The 26,231-nt window shown below is 28.8% G+C and overlaps 1 protein-coding gene across 1 annotated transcript; it reads left to right on the forward strand.

The window, feature by feature from the left end:
- The first annotated feature begins 1,189 nt into the window (after positions 1-1,189).
- Positions 1,190-25,566, forward strand: LOC105844888 (methionine adenosyltransferase 2 subunit beta). The gene is made up of 2 exons (XM_065813649.1): positions 1,190-1,800; positions 24,637-25,566. Exons 1-2 carry the CDS (start codon positions 1,287-1,289, stop codon positions 25,008-25,010), a joined length of 888 nt encoding a protein of 295 aa, XP_065669721.1. The 5' UTR covers positions 1,190-1,286; the 3' UTR covers positions 25,011-25,566.
- The last annotated feature ends 665 nt before the right edge of the window (positions 25,567-26,231 follow it).

Raw genomic sequence — 26,231 nt, forward strand, 5'->3', positions numbered from 1 at the left:
AAACTTTTTTTTTATTTCTCTTTGTATAGTTTTCTATCTCTTCGTATAGCGAGAAGTTATTGGTATTTAACGTTGATAGATTACAATTTTTCGAATTATCTTTGGATAAGTAGTCGAAGTTGTTTCAAGTTGTTTCATCAATGTTACAGGCTATCCTTGAACTCATACTTTTTTTTGCTGTAAGGACTAGACGTTTATTACAAGAACGTTCCATCAAATATTCTATTTTTATGCAATTATCGGATTATAGACTTGACACCTCACGGGTTTCTAAGAACCATATCATCGGGATAGTGTAAATCCGGGTAACTAGCGTTTGCTACTATATTTGAATATTAATAATTTTAACACCAAATATCTATTGTTGAAATTACAAAAAAACATAAATACTACTATTTATACTAAAATGAACTCAAAATCCAAAAGTTTTAAACTTCTCCAGTAAAAAAAATGTACTGTAGATACGCGGTATTATCCAATGCTAGTTACGCGGTTTTGCACATGACTCTTTTTTTTAAATTGCTAACAGTTTAGTATGCTAAAATAAAATTCTTTACTTTATTTTAATAGTTTGTAAGGTATTAAAAATAAAATGTAATAACTTAAATGATTGAATCTTAAAATATAATAACTTAAATGATTGAAAAAAACAACCAAAAAGCCACACTTTCTTCCGCATTCCTTTTTCTCCTAATTTTATCAGCATTTTATCATTATTCTATTGCATTTACTAAATGCAATAACTTAATGATAGCATATAAGAGTTCCGTGAGTTTATGAATGATTAAGAGGATACAACCAACTCCATGATTGTTTTTGAAATGTATATCTAGCTAATTGTTAACTCGTCTCAACATTCTCAAAATCAGATCGACAGACAATATTTTCACTTCATATAGGGTCATGAAAAAATACGATTATCTCATCTTAGAATCATTTGTCTGACCAATTTTAGATATCTATTTAAATAAATAAATAAGTATTGAAGTTGAATAAATAGGTTTAATTTAAAAATAGCTTAAATCATAAATAATAAGCTAAAATAATTGTTGGATTGAATTGATTGTTTCTTTGCCCTTTGCATTGTTTTCCTAGGAAATTTAAGGTTTTAATTAGAATTGAATCATCGTGTTTCAAGCCAGAATGATCAGAATAATATTTGCAAACAGCACGTGCCATATAAGGATCCTCGTGGTCAAATCGGTGTCTTTATCGTCAAGTCGCTCACTGCCGGGTTTACCATCATTAGGCTTATCAAATGTTACTTTAGTTTTTTATTCAAAATCATGAAGGTTGTAATAAGTGGTGCTTCAGGACTACTTGGAAGATCGATCTATAGAGAACTTATTAATAATACAAATTGGGAAGTTTTGGGGCTGGGTTTTACAAGGTTAGGCGATAATTTACACAAAGTAGATCTTTGCAATGAAGAAGATTTAAAGCGTTTTATAGAAAAAGAAAAGCCAGACGTTTTTATACACTCTGCAGCTGAACGTCGACCTGATTTTGTAGCAAGTAATAAAGAGCATACAACACAGCTTAATATCACATCTACTAAAATAATTTCTAAACTTATGAATCAAAATGGCGGATTTGTTCTTTATATCAGTACTGATTATGTTTTTGATGGTTTTAATCCTCCCTATAAAACAACTGATATTCCTAACCCATTAAACGAATATGGATTATCAAAAAGAGAAGGTGAAATTTGTATTTTAGAAAACTGTACAAATTATGGCATTCTTAGAGTTCCAATATTGTATGGTGAAGTTCAATATCTTCAAGAAAGTGCTGTTACAGGTGAGAAATAGTTTCTATTGAACAAATTTTAAAAAAAAGATAGTGTCTGTAGTATTCTAAAGATTCTATTGTCTAAAGCTTTGAGATATTACATTATTACAACTAATGAGGTATTATTATACTGCTACTAATAATTATTATCTGTAATAGTTTCTCATAAGCTGCAAGGCATTCTTTAGAAACCTATTATTCATATCTTCTAGTTAGTTGTGCTAAGCAATGCTTATAACTTCCTTAAACTTAAAACCATAAAAGCTATGGTTTTTAATAAAAGCAAACAAAACAAAAATATTTTTTCACGGTTTTTTAAAATAATTGTTTTTTTAGAGATATTTTTACAAACTATTTTAAAACCTCTTTGGATTAAATGATAGGGATTTGACTTATTGGCAATTTAATGGAGGAGGGAGTGTCATCCTCCCCCTTCCCTACCCCCAAAGAAGGTGGTTTTCAAGTTAGTTTTTTGAGGAGTGTAGTCGGCTAGTTGGATATTTGACACATCTCAATTGGGTGAATTTTAGTTTAGATGACTTTTTTTTTAGGAAGCAGTTGGTACTTTTTAGAGTAATTCCATGTAAAAGTGGGACAGTCATTTCAGTCACTCCTTGGATTTTCTTTAAATTTTAACCAGTGGTACCTATTAATGAAACATGAAAAAATGCAAAATTTGAGCTCCCAAATCCAAACGGTTCAAAAGTTATGATGTTTTGAAATTCAGCCCAAAACATTCCTTTTCTTATGAAGTCCGCCATTATGGATTTTGTAATTGTACTTTTAATTGAATAATTTAGATCTAGTGGAAGAATGTGGCTAAAAATTGGTACCTGACCATTTTTGAGGGTGCTGAATTCTGAATGAATGCTGAATTCTGAAAGAATGCTGAAAGAAAAAAAAAATAGAATAGTGAAATTTAAATTTTTTGATGGTTATTTTTTTATTTTAATATGGCTAGTCAAATTTTTTGTTCTGTTGCCATGGGTTGCGCTTTCATTAATTCCCGGAGTTGCCCAAGGCTCATGGGATTGATTTTTTTTTCAAATGAAGTAGGTGATCCTAGGCTATCTTTATAAAAAAGATGGTTTTGGTTTCTTAAAGCATAATAAAGATATGTCATTTTGAATGTTAGACAAAAAATTTCTTTATTTGGCCTCTATTCTCTATTATAGATTTTATAGACTTACTTTACTTTTTGTGTAAATAATTTAAGTTCTATTATAGAAATATGACTGAAAATCTGTACCTGACCATTAACCTTATTCCTAATATTTTAGAATAATTTTTGAATTTTAAAATGCCAACAGTACTTTTTTTTTTCTTGTAACCATAATTTGCATTTCACTTATTTCACAATGAGAGTAAGTTGCCTTACTCTCATTGTGAAATAAGATGTTTTGAAAAAGTTTAGGCCTCTAAAAGAAAATAAAAAATTATATTGCTTTGCATAACTTGCATATTTATGATCAATGTTTTCAAAAGTATACATGGAAATATAATTTACTATACAGCACATTGAAAAAATTTCTTTTTTTATTATTCTAATAATTAGGTATTATTTCAAAATATTGGTTGCATGCTAAAATTTTAGGATACATGCTCAAATGTTGTGTAAAAATGTTGTGTAAAAATAAGAATCTAAAATGCAAACTTTTTGAAAAATATTAAAAACCTGCTTTATTGAAAAAAGCTCAAAAATAAAAATGAAAAGGAATGACGAAATATTACTAAAATTGAAGTTTATATCATTTAAATAATGAAAGTAAAATATTAATCAACTTTCACTTGAAAGATGAAACTTGTTCAAATAGAGTTTCATCTTCTTTTGAGATTTGGTACTGATGCCCAGAAGATGTTGAAGGTGTTTTAACAAGAGAAATGACATTCATTCTTGGCACAGAGCAATAATCATCCCGCTTTGACCATTAGTATGATCGACTTGGATAATGTGGATGCATAAACTTTACCATAAAATCATCATTCTCTTTATCAACTTCAGAAACCATACCGAGCCAGTAAAAATTGTCTTATTTGCAAAATAGGTATTGTGACATCATAACATTGTCAATTTTAATAATTTGATATTTTTGTTTTTTGAGGAAGTCAAATGTTAGAGCATAATCATCATCATCAGATACCCTTTTCATTTTTATAATTGAATGAGAAGATGGTATAAATTGGTGGAAACTTTTTTCCCAGGAATAGTGGTTGCTATTAAAAGTCTATCAGTAAGTTTGTTTCTTACTAGCTCCATTTCTTCAGCAGTGACACAAATGTAATCCCACTGATTGACTTTAGACAGTATTCAAGCATTGCTTGAGAAGACAGTATATGACCTGTGGTTGGACTCTGCAAGCTAGCTGTTGCAACAAGCTTTTTAACAGTGCCACCTATTCCATCACATATAGATTTGCTATGGCTTGTTAAAAAGAAATTCCAGATGCAACGAACAGAAAAATCTTGAGCGTGGTGACATAAATTGTAAAAATGTTTGCAGTTTTTATACTGCCCTGCACAGCCATCAGAAAAATATTGAATTTTTGTAATTGTGGAACAAAGATGAGTTTTTATGATTAATGGTTTTATACATAACTTCATTGATAAATCCAACATCATGATTCAAATCATCTGAAATTACACAAAAAGAAGATTTCCAATTTCACTTTCTTGGAGTAGATGACAACTGGATGAAGGGAACATTGACTCTTGCTCCAATGGTAACTCTGTATCTCGTCTTGTACTACAAAAGTGTATTTCTCTGCAAAATCTGCCAGTACAATTGCCTCATCAATACTAATTGTTTCTTTAAGATGCTTTATATAGCTAGATTGTGATTTTGCTGTAAATGAATGAGAAGTAATATTATAAAGTTTTTCAGACAGGAGCTCTATGAATTCATTTAATGGAAGTTTTATTGTTGGTAGTTTAGTTCTATCTGTTATTGTCTACTGTTTGAAATCCACTAACTGTTCATTTTCAGCACAGCCATTGCTCTTTTGGATCATTATTTTGTGAGATACTGCTGGAAATAATTTTAGGCAACTTGTATGCCAGTGTAGTATGAGATTTTTACTCCCGCGTTTTTTTTACTCCCCAGTAAAAACCGCATATTTAATTTTTACTCCCCAGTAAAAACCGCATTTTATATTTTTACTCCCCAGTTAAAATCTTACATTAAATTTTTACTCCCATTATGAGATTTTTACTCCCATAAATTATTTGGCGGCCAAATCTATTTTGCGACTTAGTTGTATTTTGAATATAATTTTTAACGTTTTAAAGACGGCGGTTTTTTGAAAAGCAATAAAGAAGCGATTCCGTTTAATATAAACACAATTTAAAAATTATGTTGCGTTATCAAAATTATGTTGTGAGATCAATTGACAAAATAATACGAATTATTAATTGAAAAAATGTCCCGTATTACGCTTCAACTTAACTCTTTAAAACTTCATAGAACTATTATAAATAAAAATATATATAAAAACTATATTAACTGCTTCTTCAGACCACTGACAAATATATTCTATGTGCTTTATTAAGGTGGTAGAGACGCAAATAATGATCTAAAAAAAAATCACGAAATTTCACCCTTTGATATGTCTATATTCATGCAAATAACATTGGAAACAACAAAAAGTATTTCTTTGTCCTTATTTACACCTTGAAACACTCTGAGTTAGCATCAGACTCTATAGGAACATCCCTAGTTACCGTAAACAAAAGTTTGTTCGTTATTTTCATTTCAAAATATGTGTCTTATTTTACTCTAAACATTCACAAGAATGTATCTGCTATCTTCTACGTCTTAAAAGAAAAGAATTATGACGGGTAAAACTATCTGACGGAAAAGATGTATCTGTTAAAGGTCGGCTCACGGGTAATGTGATCAACATCTTTCAAAATTATGTTGGAATGATTATTTTTAAATAACGACAAAATTCAAATAGCCTTTTGGAAATGAGGAACTCTGTAATAGCTTCACTTCATCATTGTACTAATTTTACTTTTGAAGAATATCATCATATATTTTGCACCATGGGTGAAAAAAGCTTATGTAAATGGCAGTCTGATAGAGCAACTTGTCAAGTTACATACAAGAAAAAGGTGAATTTACCGTACATTTACCGTTTGGAGTTTATTAAAACTCCATACAGTTAAAAAATAAGAAGAAAAAAATGTCAGAAAAAACGAAAAAATAAGAAGAAAAAAATTAAGATCTATTAGAAAAAACTATTTTAAACAAAAATTAGATTAAGAAAATGCAAAAGATTATTGTGTTGGTGATTTTTTAATGATTTATCTGAGTAGTGTACATGATTTATAAATTGAAATTGATTTTCCTCAATTTTAGTTTTTTTTATGAAAAGCTGTAGGAAAATAATGATATCTCAATTAAAAAAACATTATTTTAGCTTCAAATTTTCAGGATATGTTCATTATTAATGATTTTAGTGCCTGAACCTAAAATAAATTAAAAATAACCTGCAATTACCATATCAAATGAGTATTTTATTGCTAAAAATAGTTTTTTATACTATTGAGTCTGCTATTTTTGATCGTTTAAATTTTTTTTTAAATTTTGTGTATAGGCACAAACTACACTAGTATATAAAATTTTGCATTTTGCAAAATTTTAACCTTTTAAAATTTTAATTTTAATATTGGTGTAATCTTAAGATATTTATGTTCTTGGGAGGTTAACATTTTCACCTATTTTTGCTGAGTCAGCAATTAATTTTTTTTCAAATTAAAAAATTATTTGCAATACGTTTTAGATTTTTATCTATTATGCTAGTAATTTATCAAAGGTATGTAAGTTTATGAACATTATTAAAATTTCTGTAGAGTTTGATTCAATTGACAAAATTTTAGGAACTATTAATAAATGAAATGTCCGCAAATGACGCTTAAACATAACTCTTTGTTTGAAACTTCGTAGACCTGTTATATATATAACTATTAAAAAAAAACACTATAAAAACTGCTTATTTTGACCACTGACGAAGATTTAATTCGATGTGCTTCAACAATGGGGGCAGATATCCGAGTATACAGACTGTATACAGGGTGTTAGCTAGCCCAATGGTGCCGCGTAAAATGCGGAATTCCCAATGGGCTTAAAACTCTCAAAAGTCAATGACTTTTTTTTTAGAGTGTTTTTTTTTTTGAGTTTTTTAGGACCTTTTCTAGAAAATTCCCAACATTTTCTAGAACAACAACAATAAAAATTCCCAATACAGCAAAAACGCGGCATAAAATTTATTTCTGGCTAATGCCCTGTGTATACTGTATAATACAGTAAACATGGAGCGAGAAAAAAAAAAACAATAATTAAAATTAAACAGCAATATTTAAAATGCAATATTTAAGAAACAAGTAATATTTAAAGTATATCTGCATCAGTTGCTCATGTCGCATTTTCAAGCATTTTAGTTTTACAAATATGCGCATGAATTGGCATATTCAAATATCCAGTCATTTCATCCTGTATTTCGTTGCACATATGGTTAACAATTTTGTCTCTAATTGGTTCATTATCATCTTCATTACCAGTTATGATAAAAGAAACTGCTCTAAAAAAGCAGTTTCCATCTCCTTTAACTCTATAAACTCCCTGTGGACAAAGAGTTAGGTTAATGTTTCCTAAGGCGACATTGTGTTTGCTAACAATTCCAAACTTTTATGCAATCGATTTTCTCATATCAAAAGTTGCACGTTTTGCAATTTTTTCATTTGAAGCATTTACTTTTCTTTCATGTTTAGCATTATTGTATTTGTTGCTTGATTCAACATCTTTGATAACTGGTTCCGTTTTGACATTATCATCATTTGATAACTTATTAATTACTTCTAGTTGAATGCTGTTATTTTTTAAGAATTTCTCTTTGTATAAGGACAAACTTGTTAGGTTATACTTTTTTTTCAATATTACATTTTTTTTATTCTTTAAACTACAGTTATTTGTACTTGAAATATTAGTTACCGTGTATGGCCCTACCCATGACTTCTCAAGCTTTCCACTTTTTCTGTCATCACGTTTATGATTTCGCAATAACACTTTTGTTCCTATAGAAATACTATTCTTTGGATTGACTCTTTTGTCAAAGTCACGTTTTTGCCTCATTTGTGACTTTTGGATGTTTTCATAAGCTTCATCAAAAATACACTTCTTCATTTCATTCATTTTATTGAAAGTTTCCATAACTGCTTTTTTTGTTATTTGAATCATCGTCAATCAGAGTAGCATTATCATTATAGTCAATCAAGTTCTGATCTATATCAATCAGCAGAACTGGTTCTCTTTGATAAAGTAATGCAAAGGGTGAAAACCCTGTTGATTTGTTTTTTCTAATTCTCATTGAAAACAAAACACCGTCAATAATAAACGGCCATTCAATAGCATCATCTTCTAACACCTTTACCATAGTTCGTTTTATTGATTGATTTTGACGTTCTTCTAAACCATTTGCTTGTGGATGGTATGCACTCGTCATGCGTTGATGAGTCCCAGTTTTTCTGTGAAGTTCATTAGAGAGCTCATTCACAAACTCACGACCTTGATCGTTTATTTATATTTCAAAACATCCGTGTCTACATATTTGTTTATACAAGAATAATGCCACAGATTTGGCTGTTTTATCAAAGAGAGGTTCAGCTTCTACCCATTTGCTGAAATAATCAATAAGTACTATCAAATATTTATAACCATTTACTTCTGGGAGTTGAGTCAAATCAATCCCAACCTGTTTCATGTTACCTTTTGGAATTGATAAGCTTTGTAATAATGGTTTAACTTGAAGTTTCTTGTTTTTTGCTTTTTGACAGTTGTCACATTCTGAAACATAGGCGGTAATGTCTTTTACCATTCCAAACCAAAAAAATCTATTATTAATATGTTCTGTTGTTGAATTAATGCCTATGTGGCCAGATAACGCATTAGCCTCATTAGAAACATCATTACCATCGTGCACAGACTTAATTATATGGTGTTGCTCTTCTTTACACTAAATAACTTCTCTCTATGAAAAAAATATATTTATTTATGATATTTATTTATAGAAAATAATCAATCATTTATTTTATTTTATTATAATAATATTTATCAATAGAAAATAAATATTAAACTATTGTTACAATACTAGGTGTTGCCCGTGACCAAAAAGTGGGCAAAAAAAAACTAAACGCAAATGGATACCACCTACACCATAATCACCATGGTGATAAAAGTCTAGACGGTTTCCATTCACCCAAAAATGTCAAATAAAGACAGAAAATAAATGAAACAGTTTGTGATAAAGTTCAATACAGAAAAAAAATTATTTATTTTAACAATAATGTTCAATCTATACAATCGCAAAAAAAAATCTCTAATAAAATGACTTATACATCTTAAAAAAATAAATAATTAACAATACTGAATCATATTGTGAAACAATTAAAAAATTATGGATTAGAGAAAAAATTTAATGAAGATAAGTTGAAGAAGTTAAAAAAATTTAAAAAGAAATTTCTTATCTCAAAACCAGTGACATATCCAGGGAAAATGAGGGCTATGAACTTCTCTCCCTCCACCAGAATTCATTTTTTTATTTATTTTAATTATCGACTCAGTTGCACATGAGAGATTGTTATTAAAACTACAATCATATAGGATTCAAAAACAAATTATCCATTGGTTTAAAGGTTTTCTGAGCGGACGAACACAAAGAGTGGTTCTTGGTGTGATCAGCTCAGAGTGGAAAAAGTCATAGATGGAGTACCACAATAATCAGTTATTGGACCTCTTTTATTTTTCATATATAAATGATTTGACAAGTGAGATAATTAATCATTGCAAAATGAAAATGATATTATGGATAGTGTGAAGCAAATTATACAATTGGATGCCCTTCGTAGTAAACCTATTTTACAAAACAGTGCTGAGTATTTTTATTGTAACACTGTCACTAGGAAGATTACCAGCCAAGGTTTATGAGCTCCTCCTACCCAATTCACATTAAAGTGAGGATTTGATATCAGAGTTTTTCTTCTCCTAGATGAGTAGACTTCACCACGGCTATGGAGCCTCACCTACCCCAAAGAACCGTTTAACGTCGTGTCCAGGACTTGAAATGTTAAATTCAATCAAAATGTAACTCGTACATACTAAGTATAATCAAAATGTAACTTGTACGTGCTCAATTCAATCAAAGTGTTAAATTTAATCAAAATGCCAGTCCAGGTCATGACATTAAACTGATCTGAGCAGGTTAGACTCTTTAGCCACGGTGAATGATATTCACATAGGAGATGAAAAACTCTGAAATAAAACCCCACTTTGAAGTGGTGAAGGTAGGAGGAGCTCGTTAACCTTGGATGGTAGACTTCCTAGTGATGTTGTCACTCAGAAAACTGAGTATTAAAATACTCAGTTTCCTGAACTATAAAACAGGTTAACGCTTGCAAGAGCATCCAGTTGTAAAATCGGCTCCAAAATATCAAGTTTAAAAAAAAAATACCACATCACCTCTTGCACGAATTTACAAGAGGCGCATCTGATGGTATGTTGTTGGCCTCAGATAAGGCATTGAACAGAAACACATCACTGGCCAGTAGCAAGTATGTTAAAGCATCCATGGTTGGTCCTAACACCAGTTGACCTCCTGGTAAAGTAGCTGGTGAGTGTCAATGTGATAAAAGGTGTGAGATTAAAGGTTGGATTGGCCGATGAAGGTTAAATGTAAATAAAAAGTGAACAGAAATGGCAGGTAGAAGAAAACTAGACATATGCTGCCTGCAAGAAACTCGTTAGAAAGGTGGCGGTGCTAAGACTATTGGATATGATAATTGCAGCTACAAATTCTAATGGGTTGGATGTGAAGAAGGAATGTCAGGGGTTGGTATTTTAGTTGCAGAAAAATTAATAAATCATGTAGTTAAGGTAAGACAAGTGAATGAGAAAGTGATGGTATTGAGATTAGGAATTGGAAAGTCAGTGTTTAATATAGTATCAGTATATGCACCTCAAACTGGTAGGACAAGAGAAGAAAAGTAATAATTCTATGTTGTTCTTGGTAACGTTTTTAAAAATATTGGCCAAGGCTTATATTTGGCCAATATTTGAAAAATGTTGGCCTTGTATTTTAATTTTCCTGTAGATGTGTATGCCCAAGTATCTCAGCAAGATAAAAAATATATATAACATCTGCTGCATTTGAAACAGTTATAGCATGTATGTTTAAATATGCTACTACTTCTACAATACACATAGTATTAAGTATAAATTTCCAAATACAAAAATTTATAAAGAATAATTTAACACACATATATAACACACATGTACTTAAAGGTTGTTGTATCGCAGTAAGATAAAAAATAGAACAACAACAACAACAAATAAATTTAAAAAGAATAAATATTTAACACACATGCATTCAAAGGCAAGATAAAAAAACATAAACATCTCTAAATAAAATAAAATCAAACTAATCAAAACTTGCAACAAAAAACTTAAAACAACAACAATCTTATTTTAGAAATAATAAAAATACACTGTACTTTTTATTTAATTGATAAGTAATTAATTAAAATTAATAACTAATTAAATAAAAATTACAATAAAAAACATTAGTATTAAATTACAAAATATAAATATTTACTTAAAGTAGTGTGTTGAAAAAAAACTGCTTACCTTAACACTAGATTTACCCAGATGATACAACTCATTATCTTCAATTACAAATGGCTTTGCTTTTCTTCGAAAGTTTGATTTATCATCTTTACTAATAGCTGTCTTTGAATATATACCTTTTTTTAAAAAATTATAAACGTCAGTAAATTCAGTATGCATCGCTAAATTAAAAAAAAAATAAGCTACTGCTTTAAAAGATTTGCTTTTTTAATACTTTTCAAGGACCACAGTAATTAAACACGTTTTGCAGCAAAATAATTTTTGAAAGTAAAAGTCTCAAAATGGGAGTAAAATTTTAATATGAGAATTTTACTGGGGAGTAAAAATTTAATATGCGGTTTTTACTGGGGAGTAAAAATTTAATATGTGATTTTTACTGGGGAGTAAAAAAAATGCGGGAGCAAAAATCTCATACTACACAATTTCAACATTAATTTAACATTTTGGTGTATTGTACACACACAAACAGAATGTGTATCTTTTGGACCAGCAAGGATGCACCATTTAGGCCAAAGACTGCAAAATTTAGAAAAATTTTTTGACATGTATTTTTTTTCCCCAATACTTATGCAGTCTTTTTTACCTTGCATTTGCCTTGAATATTCATCGTCACAGTAAAAAAGCTTTACAAGTTCTATAACATCTTTACTGATTTGATGCCGTTCAACCACATCAGGGTATGCTATGATGACTTTTTGGTCGCATAAAAACTTTGCATTTTGAATTTTGTGTTTCGAAACTGAAAACTCTTTTGCTGCTTTTCTGATAGACCAAGATTTTGGGGTTAGTGTCAAAATTTGAAGTTGCTGCCTTCTGTTAGAAACCTTAAGTTTTTCTTTCATGCATTCTACAAGGAAGTCTTCTGATTGCCAGCTTTGGTTTGAATTTCCTTTACAACTTCATTTTTTGCAACAAGATTGGATTCAGTACATCCAGAGCAGTTGCAAGCTTCTTAATAACTGCTTTTTCAACTTGCTTTATCTTTCTCTTTCCAAGTGAAGGCTTGTTAGAGGTTTTGGGTAAATTAACTTTTAGAGGAGACACTTCAAGTTCGCATAAAGTACTGTTGAGCAATGATCTTGTTGATTCCAGTATAATTTCTTTGTCCATATTTTCTTCAGTTAATTTTATCTCCAACTCGTTCTCTTCTGATTCTTCACTTGATGCTAATTTATATCTGCATTGTGGACAAAGTTTTTCACCACGAATTTGCCTTTACTGTATAGGTACTTTGCTTTATCCAAGTTGATTTCACGAAGACTACCTAAAAAAGGGATGAACTCTTTTAATATGTATAAAAATTTAAATAAAACTTTAAAAAGTTTAAAATTGTATGGCATTTAATAGTGCACTTTCAGAAGTCAGCTAAAAGGTTAAATATAGCTAAAATGGAATTTGGCTGCCAATAATTTCATTATTGTAACTCACAACATTTTCACAAAACTAAAAGTTATTACTGTAAATACCTTTTATAACTTTGTTATGAGTATTAAATGGATTGCAGCACCGTGTTAATTTAGTTGTATAACGCTTCAAATAAATATGTTTATGATGGAGACAAGTTGTTGGTTTGAAATTTATTATTGAGAGCCCAGTCCTCCACATTAATATTTCTCTTTCATATTCAGGAATATCTTCAAAATGTTCAATCCAGCAACAATGTAATGTTGTGAGATGACATATACTTTATAGGTTGATTCCAATGGAGCACTGTTAGCTGTTTGCCATGACTAAGAAACTGAATTACCAAACAAGACTTAATAATTATTTAATCTAAAATTAAAATTATTTTTTTTTAATTGAAATTTGTTATTGTTAACTGTTGTTTTAAAACTATATTTAGATGACATAACTGACGTCCCAAAACTATATTTATGCATCACAGCAGGCATTGCAAAACTATATTTTTCATGATAATTCACTTCACAAAACTTTATTTATATATCAAAACCAACCTTAATAAACTGTTTTTACACGCCACAATTAAACCATGAGAGTCAGGCAATTTTTTATCGCTATAAAATCTATAATAGAGAATAGCAGCCAAATAAAGAAATACTTTTTTTATAAAGATAGCCTAGGATCACCTAATTCATTTGAAAAAAATTGAATCCGTGAGACTTGGGCAACTCCGGGAATTATTGAAAGCGCAACCCATGGAAACAGAACAAAAAATTTGACTAGTCATTTTAAAATAAAAAATAACCATCAAAAATTTCACTATTTTATCTACATTTTTGAATTCAGCACCCTCAAAAATGGTCAGGTACCAATTTTTAGCCACATTCTTCTGATAGATTTTAAATTATTCAATTAAAAGTACTACTACAAAGTTTATAATGGCGGAAGTGGAAAAAAATAGGGCGTTTTAGGCTGAATTTCAAAATGTCATAGCTTTTGAACCATTTGGATTTGGGAGTTCAAACTTCACTTTTTTTTTTTTGTTATATTGATAGGTACCACTGGCTCAAATTTGAAAGAAATCTGAGAGGGAGACTAAAAAATTTCAATTTTTTGTCTCACTTTAACATGAAATTACCCTTTAAGGATTCACCTCCTCCCTCATTTTATTCGTAGAATAGCCTATGGTTTGACTTGAGCAAAATAAAATATTTGTCCCTGCTTTCAAGGGACCTAGAGAAACAGTTTAACAAAAGTTTGTGTTAACTGGTGTTTGATACTACTTGCTACTTTATTTTAACCTGTGATAGAGTTATAACTAATATTAAGCTGTATAATTATTATTTTTAAAATTTTTAATTTGTGATAGAGTTATAACTAATATTAAGCTGTATAATTATTATTTTTAAAATTTTTAATTTAATTTTCTTTTTTTAAGATCCAAGTGAGCATACCTGTAACAAATTTTTGAATATTTGTGATATTTTATTATAAAGAACACATTAAGGAATTGGAGAAGATATTTCTCAAAAATATTGTTTTATAGGACACCCTATTTACAAAAATAGGGTGGCCTTTTAAACAATATTTTGAAAAATACCATCCTTATATAAAAATGTGTAGTATTATAGATCTTATTTGATTAAATTCAACTGCTCAAAATAATACATTCTTACTAACAATGGAACATAACAATGAGGTAGAAAACAGTAGCATGTAGTTGAAAAATAATATTGTACTGAATAAATATCTGATAAGTTAAAGAAACATAAGACATCTCTTTTTAGGAAATGTCTAATTTTTTTTTAAAAAGCCTTTTTTTTTAGTTTTTTGAAAAAAAATATATAACCATTTTTTATTATTATCTTTTTATCAAATAATTAAATGAAAAATTGTTAACTTGAAAATCTCGCGTTTGTAATAAACATAATAATAGAATAACTTTTTGATGTCATTACTAACATTTACTTAATAAATGTGCTATTAAGATATCCCAAAGTGAGTATGTTAATTTTGTTTAATGAAAGGCATGTTATTCACTCAAGTTCATTGACTTGATATATATTTTTTTTTTTTTGGTAAAGAATTTTATAAGGAATCTGAATCTGCAAAAAAAAAATTAAAAAGAAATGATGTTGTACTAGGCAGTTCAGTATTGTTTTGAATATGGAAATGTCTAAAATTATAGAGAAAAATAATAATTATTTTTCTCTATAATTTTAGACATTTCCATATTCAAGTTATAATTAAAAAAAAATTTGGGGTTCAATTTTTGATGAACCCCAGTATTTATTATTATGATTATTAGGTTAAAAAGTCGCCATATAAAGTGAGGATTCAGAATCATCAAAGTAAAAATAGATCTGAAAAGATTAGACTAGGAGGATCCACCTTTTTATAGAGAAAAAATGATTAAAAAATAACTTATAAGGAGGGACATTTATAATTAAAACAATATTTTCAAGGGTCAAAATAAGTGTCAAATATCAGCGCCCCCTGGACTGTTTTTGAAACCTGTTTGAGTGGGGCAACCAACAATTGTTCATTTTTACTGAAAAATTGATTAATGGTTTATTGCCCTCTTCTAACAGGTCTCAAGAATAGGTCAAGTGGCAGTGATGTCTGACACCTATTTTCACCCCTGGTTCCATTGATTATATTTTCATAGAGTTGGATATTTAGTGTACTGAATTTTATTAAAAGTTTATATTTAGTTAAATGTGTATAATGTTAGTTTTAATAAATTTTAGAAAAATTTAGTTTTATTGCTTGTTTTTCACAGCAAGCTTCCAATAATTGTGTGCATCTTTATGTCAAAATAAATGGATAGCTGCACACGAAACAAATATACATAAGGAAAACATTGCTAAATTATAAAATGTCAACTGTAAATAATATTTCTTTTCAACAACAATTATTTAAGTTGTTAATATGAAAAAGGTTTCTTTTATCATTTTTCACAATCACTGATAAATAAGTGGCAAGTATGACAATAAAAAATACTTTTGATTACAAAAAGTGATTATATAAACTTATATATTATAAAGAAAACTTGAACTAAGTATAGAAAATTATAGATTCAAATGGCAACATTTAACAAAAAATTTGTAGTTAAGACTAGGAACATGAAAAAAACTTAAATAACTGAATTCATTGGTACTAAAAAGTTGTTACTCACAGCACTTCTAGCATACTTGAATTTGGTTGCCATTGCCAGAGATAAAGTTTTTTCTAAAGGATTTCTTTAAATATCTTCCTAAGATGTGCATGAACACAACAGACAAGTTAAAATAATACATAATCATTCTAATAAAAATGTATATATTAGGGGTGTCCTGGATAAGCTATCCGGGTCGGATAGTTGTATTATTTGATATCCAGTATCTGACTGGATAATAACTTTATTTGGTTTTTTATATACCGGTTATTTCATGTTAATGTCATTTAAAACTTGAAAGATTTAAAAACTCTAGGGATGTTATACTTTGAAATAATCTAATATTAATATTCAATATTGTTGTTATTATTATTAAAGTTATATATGCGCAAATACTTTAGTTTTCCAGTCAACAATTTGCATTATGATGTATAAATAATAACATTTCTCCACGTTGAACTAACAGCCTTGATTGTTTTCTTTTCATATATATTTCCATATTCTGAAAGCTAGTAGCTTAAGTGCTAACTTATTAAGCAGTGGAAACTTCTCTTCGTGTTTCCAATAGTTTAAAATGTCATTATTTTTATCTATAATTGAGTGATTTAAGAAAACATCAACTTCTTGAGCAACTTTTATGAAGAAGGCTTTATTAGGATTCAGGATGCTGTAGCAGATGTGAGATCCTTTTCAAGCTCAAATGTCCCCTCCAAGCAATCAGAGAGTGTTGACTTTTTATCAAGACAAGAATAAATGGTAGTATCATCTGCTAACAATGCCACCTCAGATGTGAGAATTTCTAGGAGATCTATAATGTAAATTAAAAAAAGTATAGGGCCAAGGATAGAACCTTTAGAAACCCTTGAATTTACAGGAAATGAAGAAGAGTGCTGTCCATCAAGGACAACTTTTATACTATGATTGGTAAGAAAGGGTTCAATAATCTTAAAGATATTACCTGATACACCGTAAAATAGAGTTTATGGAGAAGACCATCATGCCAAACTTTATCAAAGGGTTTAGAAAGTGTCAGAAGCGATAGCCCTAACCTCTCCACATCTATCTAATGCACATAACCTATTGGTTATTACTTTAGCAAATCAGCTGTAGAACAAGAATATCGAAAACTATATTGATTATCAGAAAGCTAGTTATTAGATTCAAGATAAGAGATTAAGTGTTTTTTTAATTAAAGACTCAAAAACCTTGCTTATGATAGGAAGAACACTAATGGGACGATAGTCAGAAAAGTCAGCAAGAAATCACTTTAGATACAGAAGCTGGAGTGATACGAAAGTCAAGCAATGGATCAACCATTGCTTGACATTCGTATCACTCCAGCTTCTGTATATCAGGTAGGATGTGATTAGTGGAATCAAGAGATAAAATTAATGAGAAGTTCTTAGCAAACAGTTCAGCTTTGTCTTTAGGTGAGGCAACAAAAATCTGAACCATGCAAGATAGGTGGAAAAACAGATTTGCCCTCATTTTAGACCCTGTTAAAGATTCTCCAGAAGCCTCTGGAGCCTAATTTTTGAGATGAAATATGAGATTTCATGATCTGAGAATAGTGTGCTTCGGCATTAGACAATACCTTTTTACAATGATTTCTAGCAATAGTAAACTGACTTTAGAAAACTATTTTCTAAAGAATAGTTTTGGCAATAGATATGGAAGTAATGGTTATGATTAGAAATTGCAGCAGCACAATGAGAGGAAACTATGGAGGAAAGTGAGGCTTGCTTTGAAATCTTCGAGAGGGAATAAATGATTCTATACCAGCCTGAATCCAAGATGCTACATAAGAAGCACATTTGTCAGCTTTCAGGTAGTTATAAGAGGTACAATGATAAGGGAATTTTGAAGATGAAGAATGAGCAAATAGTTTTAGAGAGATCAAACTGTGATCAGAAGCACCTAAGGGTGAATGTGGAGACTGAGCACTGACTAGGATTAGAAACAAAGTTGACATGAGATGAGATAAGATGAGTAGAAAATGTAAATGGTTTGGATTGGTTTGGATTGTCAGAAAAGCAATTTGGAAAGTTGAATTTGTGTTGGAGATTGAGAAAGGCAAAAGTTGTGGGCCTCAACGTCTGCAGAGTCACTGACACTAGAACTAAGCCATTTAGTGTTATGATTGTTTAAGTCACCAACAACAACGATATTGGCTGAAGGATAAAAAGAAAAGGCTCAGTCAATATGATTAGAAATAACATCAAAAAGAGTGCAGTCTTGAAATGAAGGAGAGCGATATATAACAAAGAGAAGGGTTATAGAGTAAAGTGGTGCTAAACGAAAGCACATAAAAGAATAGTCTGTAGATTCAAACCTAGTTTCTCGACAAATGGATGAATTCTTATGAATGTAAGAATTTACCCCAGGCCAAGTATGTGACTATTTAAGTATTTACGAATTAAAGGAAGGTAACCATCAACACATAGATTACAAGATAAGACAACTGAGCTCAAATTAGTCTCACTAAGAGCAAGTAGGTCTGGTGAACTTTGCAAAAAATAAGATTCAGCAAAAGAAAAGTTACTTTCAAGACCACGAATATTAGTGAATGATAGATTTAGAGAACTTGGCGATGACAAAAGTTTTTTGTATTTTATAGTTTTTGATACTTAAGTCTTTTTTAAATAGTTAATATATATATACATACATACATACATACATACATACATACATACATACATACATTCATACATACATTTATACATACACTACCGTTCATAATTATTCGAATGGCATTAATTTTTTTTTTAAATGTTATTTTTTAGAACTATTTTTTATGTTTATTTTTGCACTATTAGGTAATTTAAAAGTATTTTGGTTAAAATGCTTTGATAAAAATCATAAGAATAATAAAAATGCTAAAGTGGGCAAAACTACATAAAAAATGAACCATCAATGACTGTAAATGCGGACTGACGCCGAAGTTTTAAATTTTTGGTTTCAAAATGAGATTGCTTGTCTGGAAAAAAAATCATTGAGTTAATGATAAAGTAATGTGTATTATTGACTGTAAAAGATGGTGGATGTAGTGTTAAGGTGTTTTGATTAGAATGTCACAGGTGACTTTGAGAAAATAGAGGGATTAATGACAAAAGTAACTTACTTGAACACTTAAAAAATTATGCCACACCATTGGAGAGATGTGTTAATGAAAAACTGTTCATTTTTTCAAAAGAAAATGACTTGAAGCTTAAATCTAAAACATATTTTTCAAAAACTTGTTTGAGTTATTTGACTGAGTTCGAGAACGATCAAATATTAAGTAAAATGATTTAGCCTCTCCAATTGCAAGATCTCTCTCTTCTATCGGATTTTTATGGGTGGAATAAAAAACTAATTTCAAATGATGCAAAAGATGTGGACAAAATTTATTAGTTAGTGGCATAAAATTGACTTCGACAAATTGGATAAGTTGTTAAGTAGAATGCCAAGAATATGTATGGCGGTTATTGTTGCTATAAGTGATTAAAAGGCAAATTAATTATAAATTAATCTCATCAGACTTTCATTAATTTTTTTGTAAACCTAATAAAAAGAAAGATAACATATAATTCAGGTAGACTTTTTTTACAGTTTCTCTCCCAATAGTAAGTAAAATTTTGATGTCTTATTTCAAAAAGTATGACCATTTGATTAATTATGGACGGTAGTGTATATATACACTTTTAGCCCTCGAAATTAAGAAAATTAGGTCGGCATTTTGTTTGCTGACCTTAAACTGATGGAGGTCGGCAAAAATTGGACACAAAGGATTTACCATTAAACATACAAACGAGGTTGGGGTTTTTTGCTGACATCAAAATTTTTTGATTATGTGGAAAAAATCTGGTATTCAAAGTTTTAGTTTATGCAAAACTGTGTACTTTGTTTTCATGAGGTGAACTAACTTTAATTTGTACCAGTAAGATTATAAAAACAAAACAAAACAATAAACCTATGACTGCAACAGTATGAACACTATTGCAGTCATACTGTCACTAACTGTGTTATAAAAGTAATGCCACTATAATAGTGTTATTACTTTTATAATGCCCTTATAACTTACATTTATAATTATATGCTCCAACAACACTTAGACAAGGTATTAAAATGATTTAAATAAGTTATCCCGTCGTAAAAGAAATGCATCTATAAAAAATAGAATGGATATTTAAAATATTAAAAACTTCTGGAACTTTTAAAAATATGTATAACAGTTAAGGTTTTCTAAACTCTTACTAATGGTTTAGAAAAATGCACGTTTATTTTAAAATCAATGACTAAAAAGTTTTTATTGGTTGATTTTAAAGTTAATGTGCGTTTCTCCTGACCATTAGTAACTAAACTTAAGATAGAAAACTAGATATTTTTGCTGATATCAAAATTTGCGATCACTTAATTTAACCCTTGATATACAGTGATAATAACAGAAATAGTGCGCCTAACGTTTTCTTCGTTAGAGTTAATATAGTTTTTTTCTTTATTAGGGAAAGTAAAAAAAAATTATATGAGTTAATAATTTCTATTTAGCTATTTCTATTTAGCTACAAAAAAGTAGTACCGTATAAAAGTCTACATCAAAATATTAAAACTAACATTAGTATTTTTTTGGGTAGTCCTTTAACACTTAAGTGCATCTTGATAGCATAATCTTAACAAACCTTTGACATCGTTTGAAGGTTGTGGCATCTCAAACTTTTTGAATTTTTATTGTGTTTGCAAATTGTACAATCATTTGAATAATTCATTTCATGGGATATTGCATTGGATTAGCAATGAGAATATGACAAAGTTCAAAATTGTTTAAATAATGGCGCAAATGTTTAATTTATCAATGAAACCATGAACCAGATAACAAACCGTCTGTTGGGGTGTCAAGACCATATGATTGTGAACTCGATTGTTCAAATCTTATTGTTTTAGGCATCGGCAAACAAACTAATATTAAATTCTTTGTTGGTTAGTCCTCATTCTTTATTACTTGAATGCATCTTGATGGCATTCTATTAACAAGCCTTTGACATTGTTTGACAGTTGTGGCATCCCAGACTTTTTGAATTTCCCCCAAAAGTCATTAAAATTAGAGGTAAAATTAGAAGCCACTCCAATATCAGTACTAAGTTCCTGATTAGATTCAGATCATAACTTTAAGGTGGCCATTTTAGAACATTCATTTTATTTTCCTCAAGCCAAGATTTTACAGACCTTACAGTATGCTTTGGGTTATTGTCCTGCAATAAAATCGAGGTAATACATAGGTTATCATCAATATACGGCTTCATTACATTTTGTAATGTATCTTTGTAATATATAATTGATCTAAAGTTTTATTAATTTTGACCAGTGGGCTGATATTATACCAGGACCGACTTTATTATATTTTGTAATGTATCTTTGTATTTGTATTGATCTAAATTTCAATCAATTTTGACTAGTAGACCGTTATTATGCCTTCCCAAACTTTAATACTATCCCCATCATGCTTCAACATCTTTAGAATATACAAAGTGTTGTTTTCTTATTTCGTATGTCTAACATACTTTCCTATCAGACTGGAAGTAATTAAACTTAAATTCATCAATCCATAAAATGTTTTTCCAAAAAGAAATATTTTTATTTAGTAACATTTATGCAAACCTTAATCACCTTAGCTGATTTTGTTTCGAAACAAGGGATTTTTATTACTATACAGCCTCAAAGTTTGGCCTCTTGTAAATGACAACGAATGGTTTGGGGCTGATACAACTATGTTATACTGTTCTTCAATTTTGGTTTTTATTTCATTAGAAGTCAAAAAAGGATCATTTATTGGCATCCTAACAATTTGGCAATCCATATTGAAGTTTATTTTGGCAGTGGCTTTCGCCTCTGCCAAGAAAAACTGTACAATATTATCAATGGTATTGTATTTTTCAATATGTGTATGACAGTTTTGAACCAATTTTCTAGAACACCCTCATTGACCCCTAATTTGAGAAATGTTAAGTACATTCAATAACATACTTAAAATTATTTTTCTTTTTTCTACAGAGCAATGTTTGTTTTGCCCTATGTTCAGTTACTACAAGAAAGTTAAATGTACATTACAAATAATAATTACAATGTCTTTTTCTAGTATTCACTTATGAGTTGAAATTTATTTATTATTGAAAAACTCCAATTTATAATAAAAGGAAATTTCCATTAGCATGTGTTATTTTCACATTGTCGTATTTATGTCCAAACAGTATTTGTGAATTCCAACTTTTAAGTTAAATACCTAGAAAGGTATTTAATATATATATATATATATATATATATATATATATATATATATATATATATATATATATATATATATATATATATTAGAGATGTGCCAGAACATGTTTATGGTATTTTCTTCCAGAGTCCCCGATTCCAGGTACCTGGAAGAAAATACCAGTTCCAAGTCCGGGTACCTGGCACCAGGTCCATATTAAAAAGTTAAAATAAAAGTTTGTAATATTTGAAATAACTTGTTTGATGTCTGACAAAAATTAACTCTATCAACTTTGAAAAATGCTCTTGTGAAAAAATTCTCTCACACAATAAAAAGTAGCTATTTAAATACCCCTATAAATCAATTTCCTTTTTGCAATATATTTTGATGGTTTTGCAAAAATATATTTTAAAAAATATTTCAAGTGAGGCACATCTATATTAAGTAAATAGAGTTTTGTGGTTATTGACTCCATTACACTCTTAGACTTATATCAAGAAGTTTATTGGTTGATGTTTAAACAAAAATCAATCCTGTTAATAATATTTTGACCAGAGATGCGGAGTCCCAAAAAGGACTCCGGATTTGAAAGTCACAAATAGATTACTTTATCCTAGGTTTTGGTATCCAGGTGCTCTAAAAGTATAAATAAGTTTATGGACTACTAATAGGAAAAAAATTATGATTTTAAGGTTACAGGGACAATCATTTTTTGAGCCGGGAGTCCTTAGGTATAATGGCAGCAAGGACTCCGGGACCCCAGGACTCCGGGCTTACAAGCAATAAGTTTCAAGTCATTAAATTTCATGAATTTTTTTATTATAGCACATAATAAGTCAACAAACATGTTTAGAGCCTCTGGACACTACAGACTTGGAAAAAGTAGAGATATAAAGCCGGAGTCCTTTTGGGACTCCACATCCCTAATTTTGACACAATTTAAAGTACCACTTAAACAAATAGCTACAGTTATTAAGGTATATATAATGGATTTTATTAATATTCATTTCAGCATCGGTCATAAACCCAGCCCTGGACAAATATCATCACCATTCCCAGCACTAATTCTAATTCCTATTTACCTATAAAAGTTGTCTGCCCTTTTGCATATATACAGTTTAGAAAAACATGTTTTGATAGACAATGAATATTTTACTAAAATTAACAGTAAACATTGATAAAGTTTTTTTAATTTTTCTTTGGTTTCAGACTTAAAACAATATCTATTTGTTCTATTGCTCTGATAAGGCTTTCCCATCTCTAAAAGCTACATATTGCAGCTTTTGTCACTTATTTTATGACTTTTTCAAAGGACTAGGTGAAGAGAGAGAGAAATAAGATATTTCCATTAACCTTTATAATTGTGCTGACTGCAAAAAATCTTTTATTTTTTTAACCAGCTTGCAAGTAGAGATTTGCAAACTAAGTGAGTAAAAAGTATCTCACTTTCGAAAGATAGTATAATATAGATAGTATGCGCATTCTTAATCATTGTTTAAATTCTTAGTAAATAAAGAAGATATACTAGATTGAGCATATATATATATATATATATATATATATATATATATATATATATATACATATATATATATATATATATATATATATATATATATATATATATATATATATATATATATATATATATGTGTGTGTGTGTGTGTGTGTGTATTTATGTATGTATGTATGTATGTATGTATATATAGGTTTATTTGAGTTGTTAAAAGATAGCAAAACACTAAAAAAGGTTTCTAACTACTATATATATATATATATATATATATATTTATATATATATAAATATATATATATATATATATATATATATATATATATATATATATATATATATATATATATATATATATATATATATATATATAAAAGTATTGAGAAAGTATTTGTTGATCATTAATAAATGTCTTTATTTAAAGCAAAGAAGAAAAAAATTTTGTATAAAAAATTACAAAATGTTTTGTTTTTGAATAAATTTTAAATAAAATAATTATAATATAAATTTTTTTAAATTGCTTAGTTTCATTTGCTTTAAATAAAGACTTTTATAAATACTTTTTAATAAAATAAATACTTTCTCAATACTTTTTAAATGTGACAACGCCGGTTTTTCCACTGAGGTCTTCATATATATATATATATATATATATATATATATATATATATATATATATATATATATATATATATATATATTATATATATATATATATATATATATATATATATATATATATATATATATATATATATATATATATATATATATATATATATGTGTGTGTGTGTGTGTGTATATGTATATATATGTGTGTGTGTGTGTATTTATGTATGTATGTACGTATGTATATATAGGTTTATTTGAGTTGTTAAAAGATAGCAAAACACCAAAAAAGGTTTCTAATTACGAGCAACGTTTTCCGACAAGTACAGACGATGTTGCTGTTGTTTGTCGGCAAATTGTAGAGTACAATCGTTTAAATAATTCATTTCACGGGATATGGCATTGGAGTAGCAATGAGAAAATGACAAAGTACAAAATTGTTGAAATAATGGCGCTAATATTTAATTTATCAATGAAACATATTGAACCAGATAACGAACCGTCTGTTGGGGTATCGAGACCATATGATTGCGAACTCGATTGTTCAAATCTTATTGATTTAGGCATCGGCAAACAAACTGATTTTAAAGAAAACATAAAGAAATATTTAGAAAAATTTGTATAATTTATAATGAACTTTAATTTACATTATGAGAACATTATCTAGAAAATAATTTTTTTAATCATAATTTTTTATTGTTTCTTTTTTTTTGTATGTACGAGATTTTATAAGAATTTTATAAAATTTCTGAAATGTAATTTTATTTTATTCACATTATTAATATCTACCTTTATATTCTGATTTTTAGAATAGATAAAGAAATCAAGTTTGAATTTTTAAAGTGTGAACGTTGTGAACTAATAGACACTAAATGTAATTATCTGTAAAAATTTGAACGCTCTTACAAATATAGTAAAACTTTTTTATTTTATTTCCTTTTTGGGACGGGAATTTATTTTAATAAATATGCATTCATATTTAGACGAAAAAAACTTATATAGTGTATTACTAAATAAAATTATATTGCACATTATTTTGACACTATTTCTATAAAAATTTATTCTCAAAATATTTTCCGAATATTCCTTAATTTTTTGTTATATTAGATGGTATAATACAATAGGGTGTGTTGATATTCGTTTTTTTTTTTTTTTTTTTTTTTTTTTTTTTTTTTTGGAAATATAAAAAGAGTAGTTTTTTATTTGTGGGAAACATTTAACTAAGCTAAATGTTTCCCGAACTCCGCGCGCGCAGTACCATCCCCGATATATACATTTCAATGTTACTATTATTTTACTAATGTTTTAATACGACTATTATTTGACTAATGTCTGACTAATATATTTTTATTTTGTACCACTATTGTTTTACTAATATTTATTATCCTGATATTATAACCACCATTATTACTCAAGCCCTTAGCATGTGTATCGAACATATTATATAATACATGCGTATATGTATGTGATGTGTATATGTATATATATGTGTGTGTATGTGTGCATGTATATATGTGTGTATGCGTATGTGTATATATGGTATTTTAGATACACCTATATCCCTCATATCACGCGTATCAAACATATTATATTCTATATATATATAATATTCTAGATACACCCATATCACGCGGATCGAAAATATATTATATATTCTATATTTTATATGTATAATGTTATAGATACGCATATATCCCTTGTATCACGCGTATCGAACGTGTACTGAATACTGTATATATAATATTGTGGATACTCATACCCCCCCTCACCCCCCATAAAAAATAATATGAATTGATTGGGTATAAAACAAAAATTTCCACTAAAGCAGCTTGAATTATAAAATATT

This window comes from Hydra vulgaris, chromosome 12 (genome assembly GCF_038396675.1).
Source record: "Hydra vulgaris chromosome 12, alternate assembly HydraT2T_AEP".
Classification (NCBI taxonomy): Eukaryota; Metazoa; Cnidaria; class Hydrozoa; order Anthoathecata; family Hydridae; genus Hydra; species Hydra vulgaris.

What these genes read in the sequence shown, in the direction of transcription:
- LOC105844888 (XM_065813649.1), top strand. Translation starts at nt 1,287, where the DNA reads ATGAAGGTTGTAATAAGTGGTGCTTCAGGACTACTTGGAAGATCGATC. An exon ending in TCAAGAAAGTGCTGTTACAG is followed by an intron (nt 1,801 to 24,636) that starts GTGAGAAATAGT and finishes ATGTATATATAG; the next exon opens with GTTTATTTGAGTTGTTAAAA.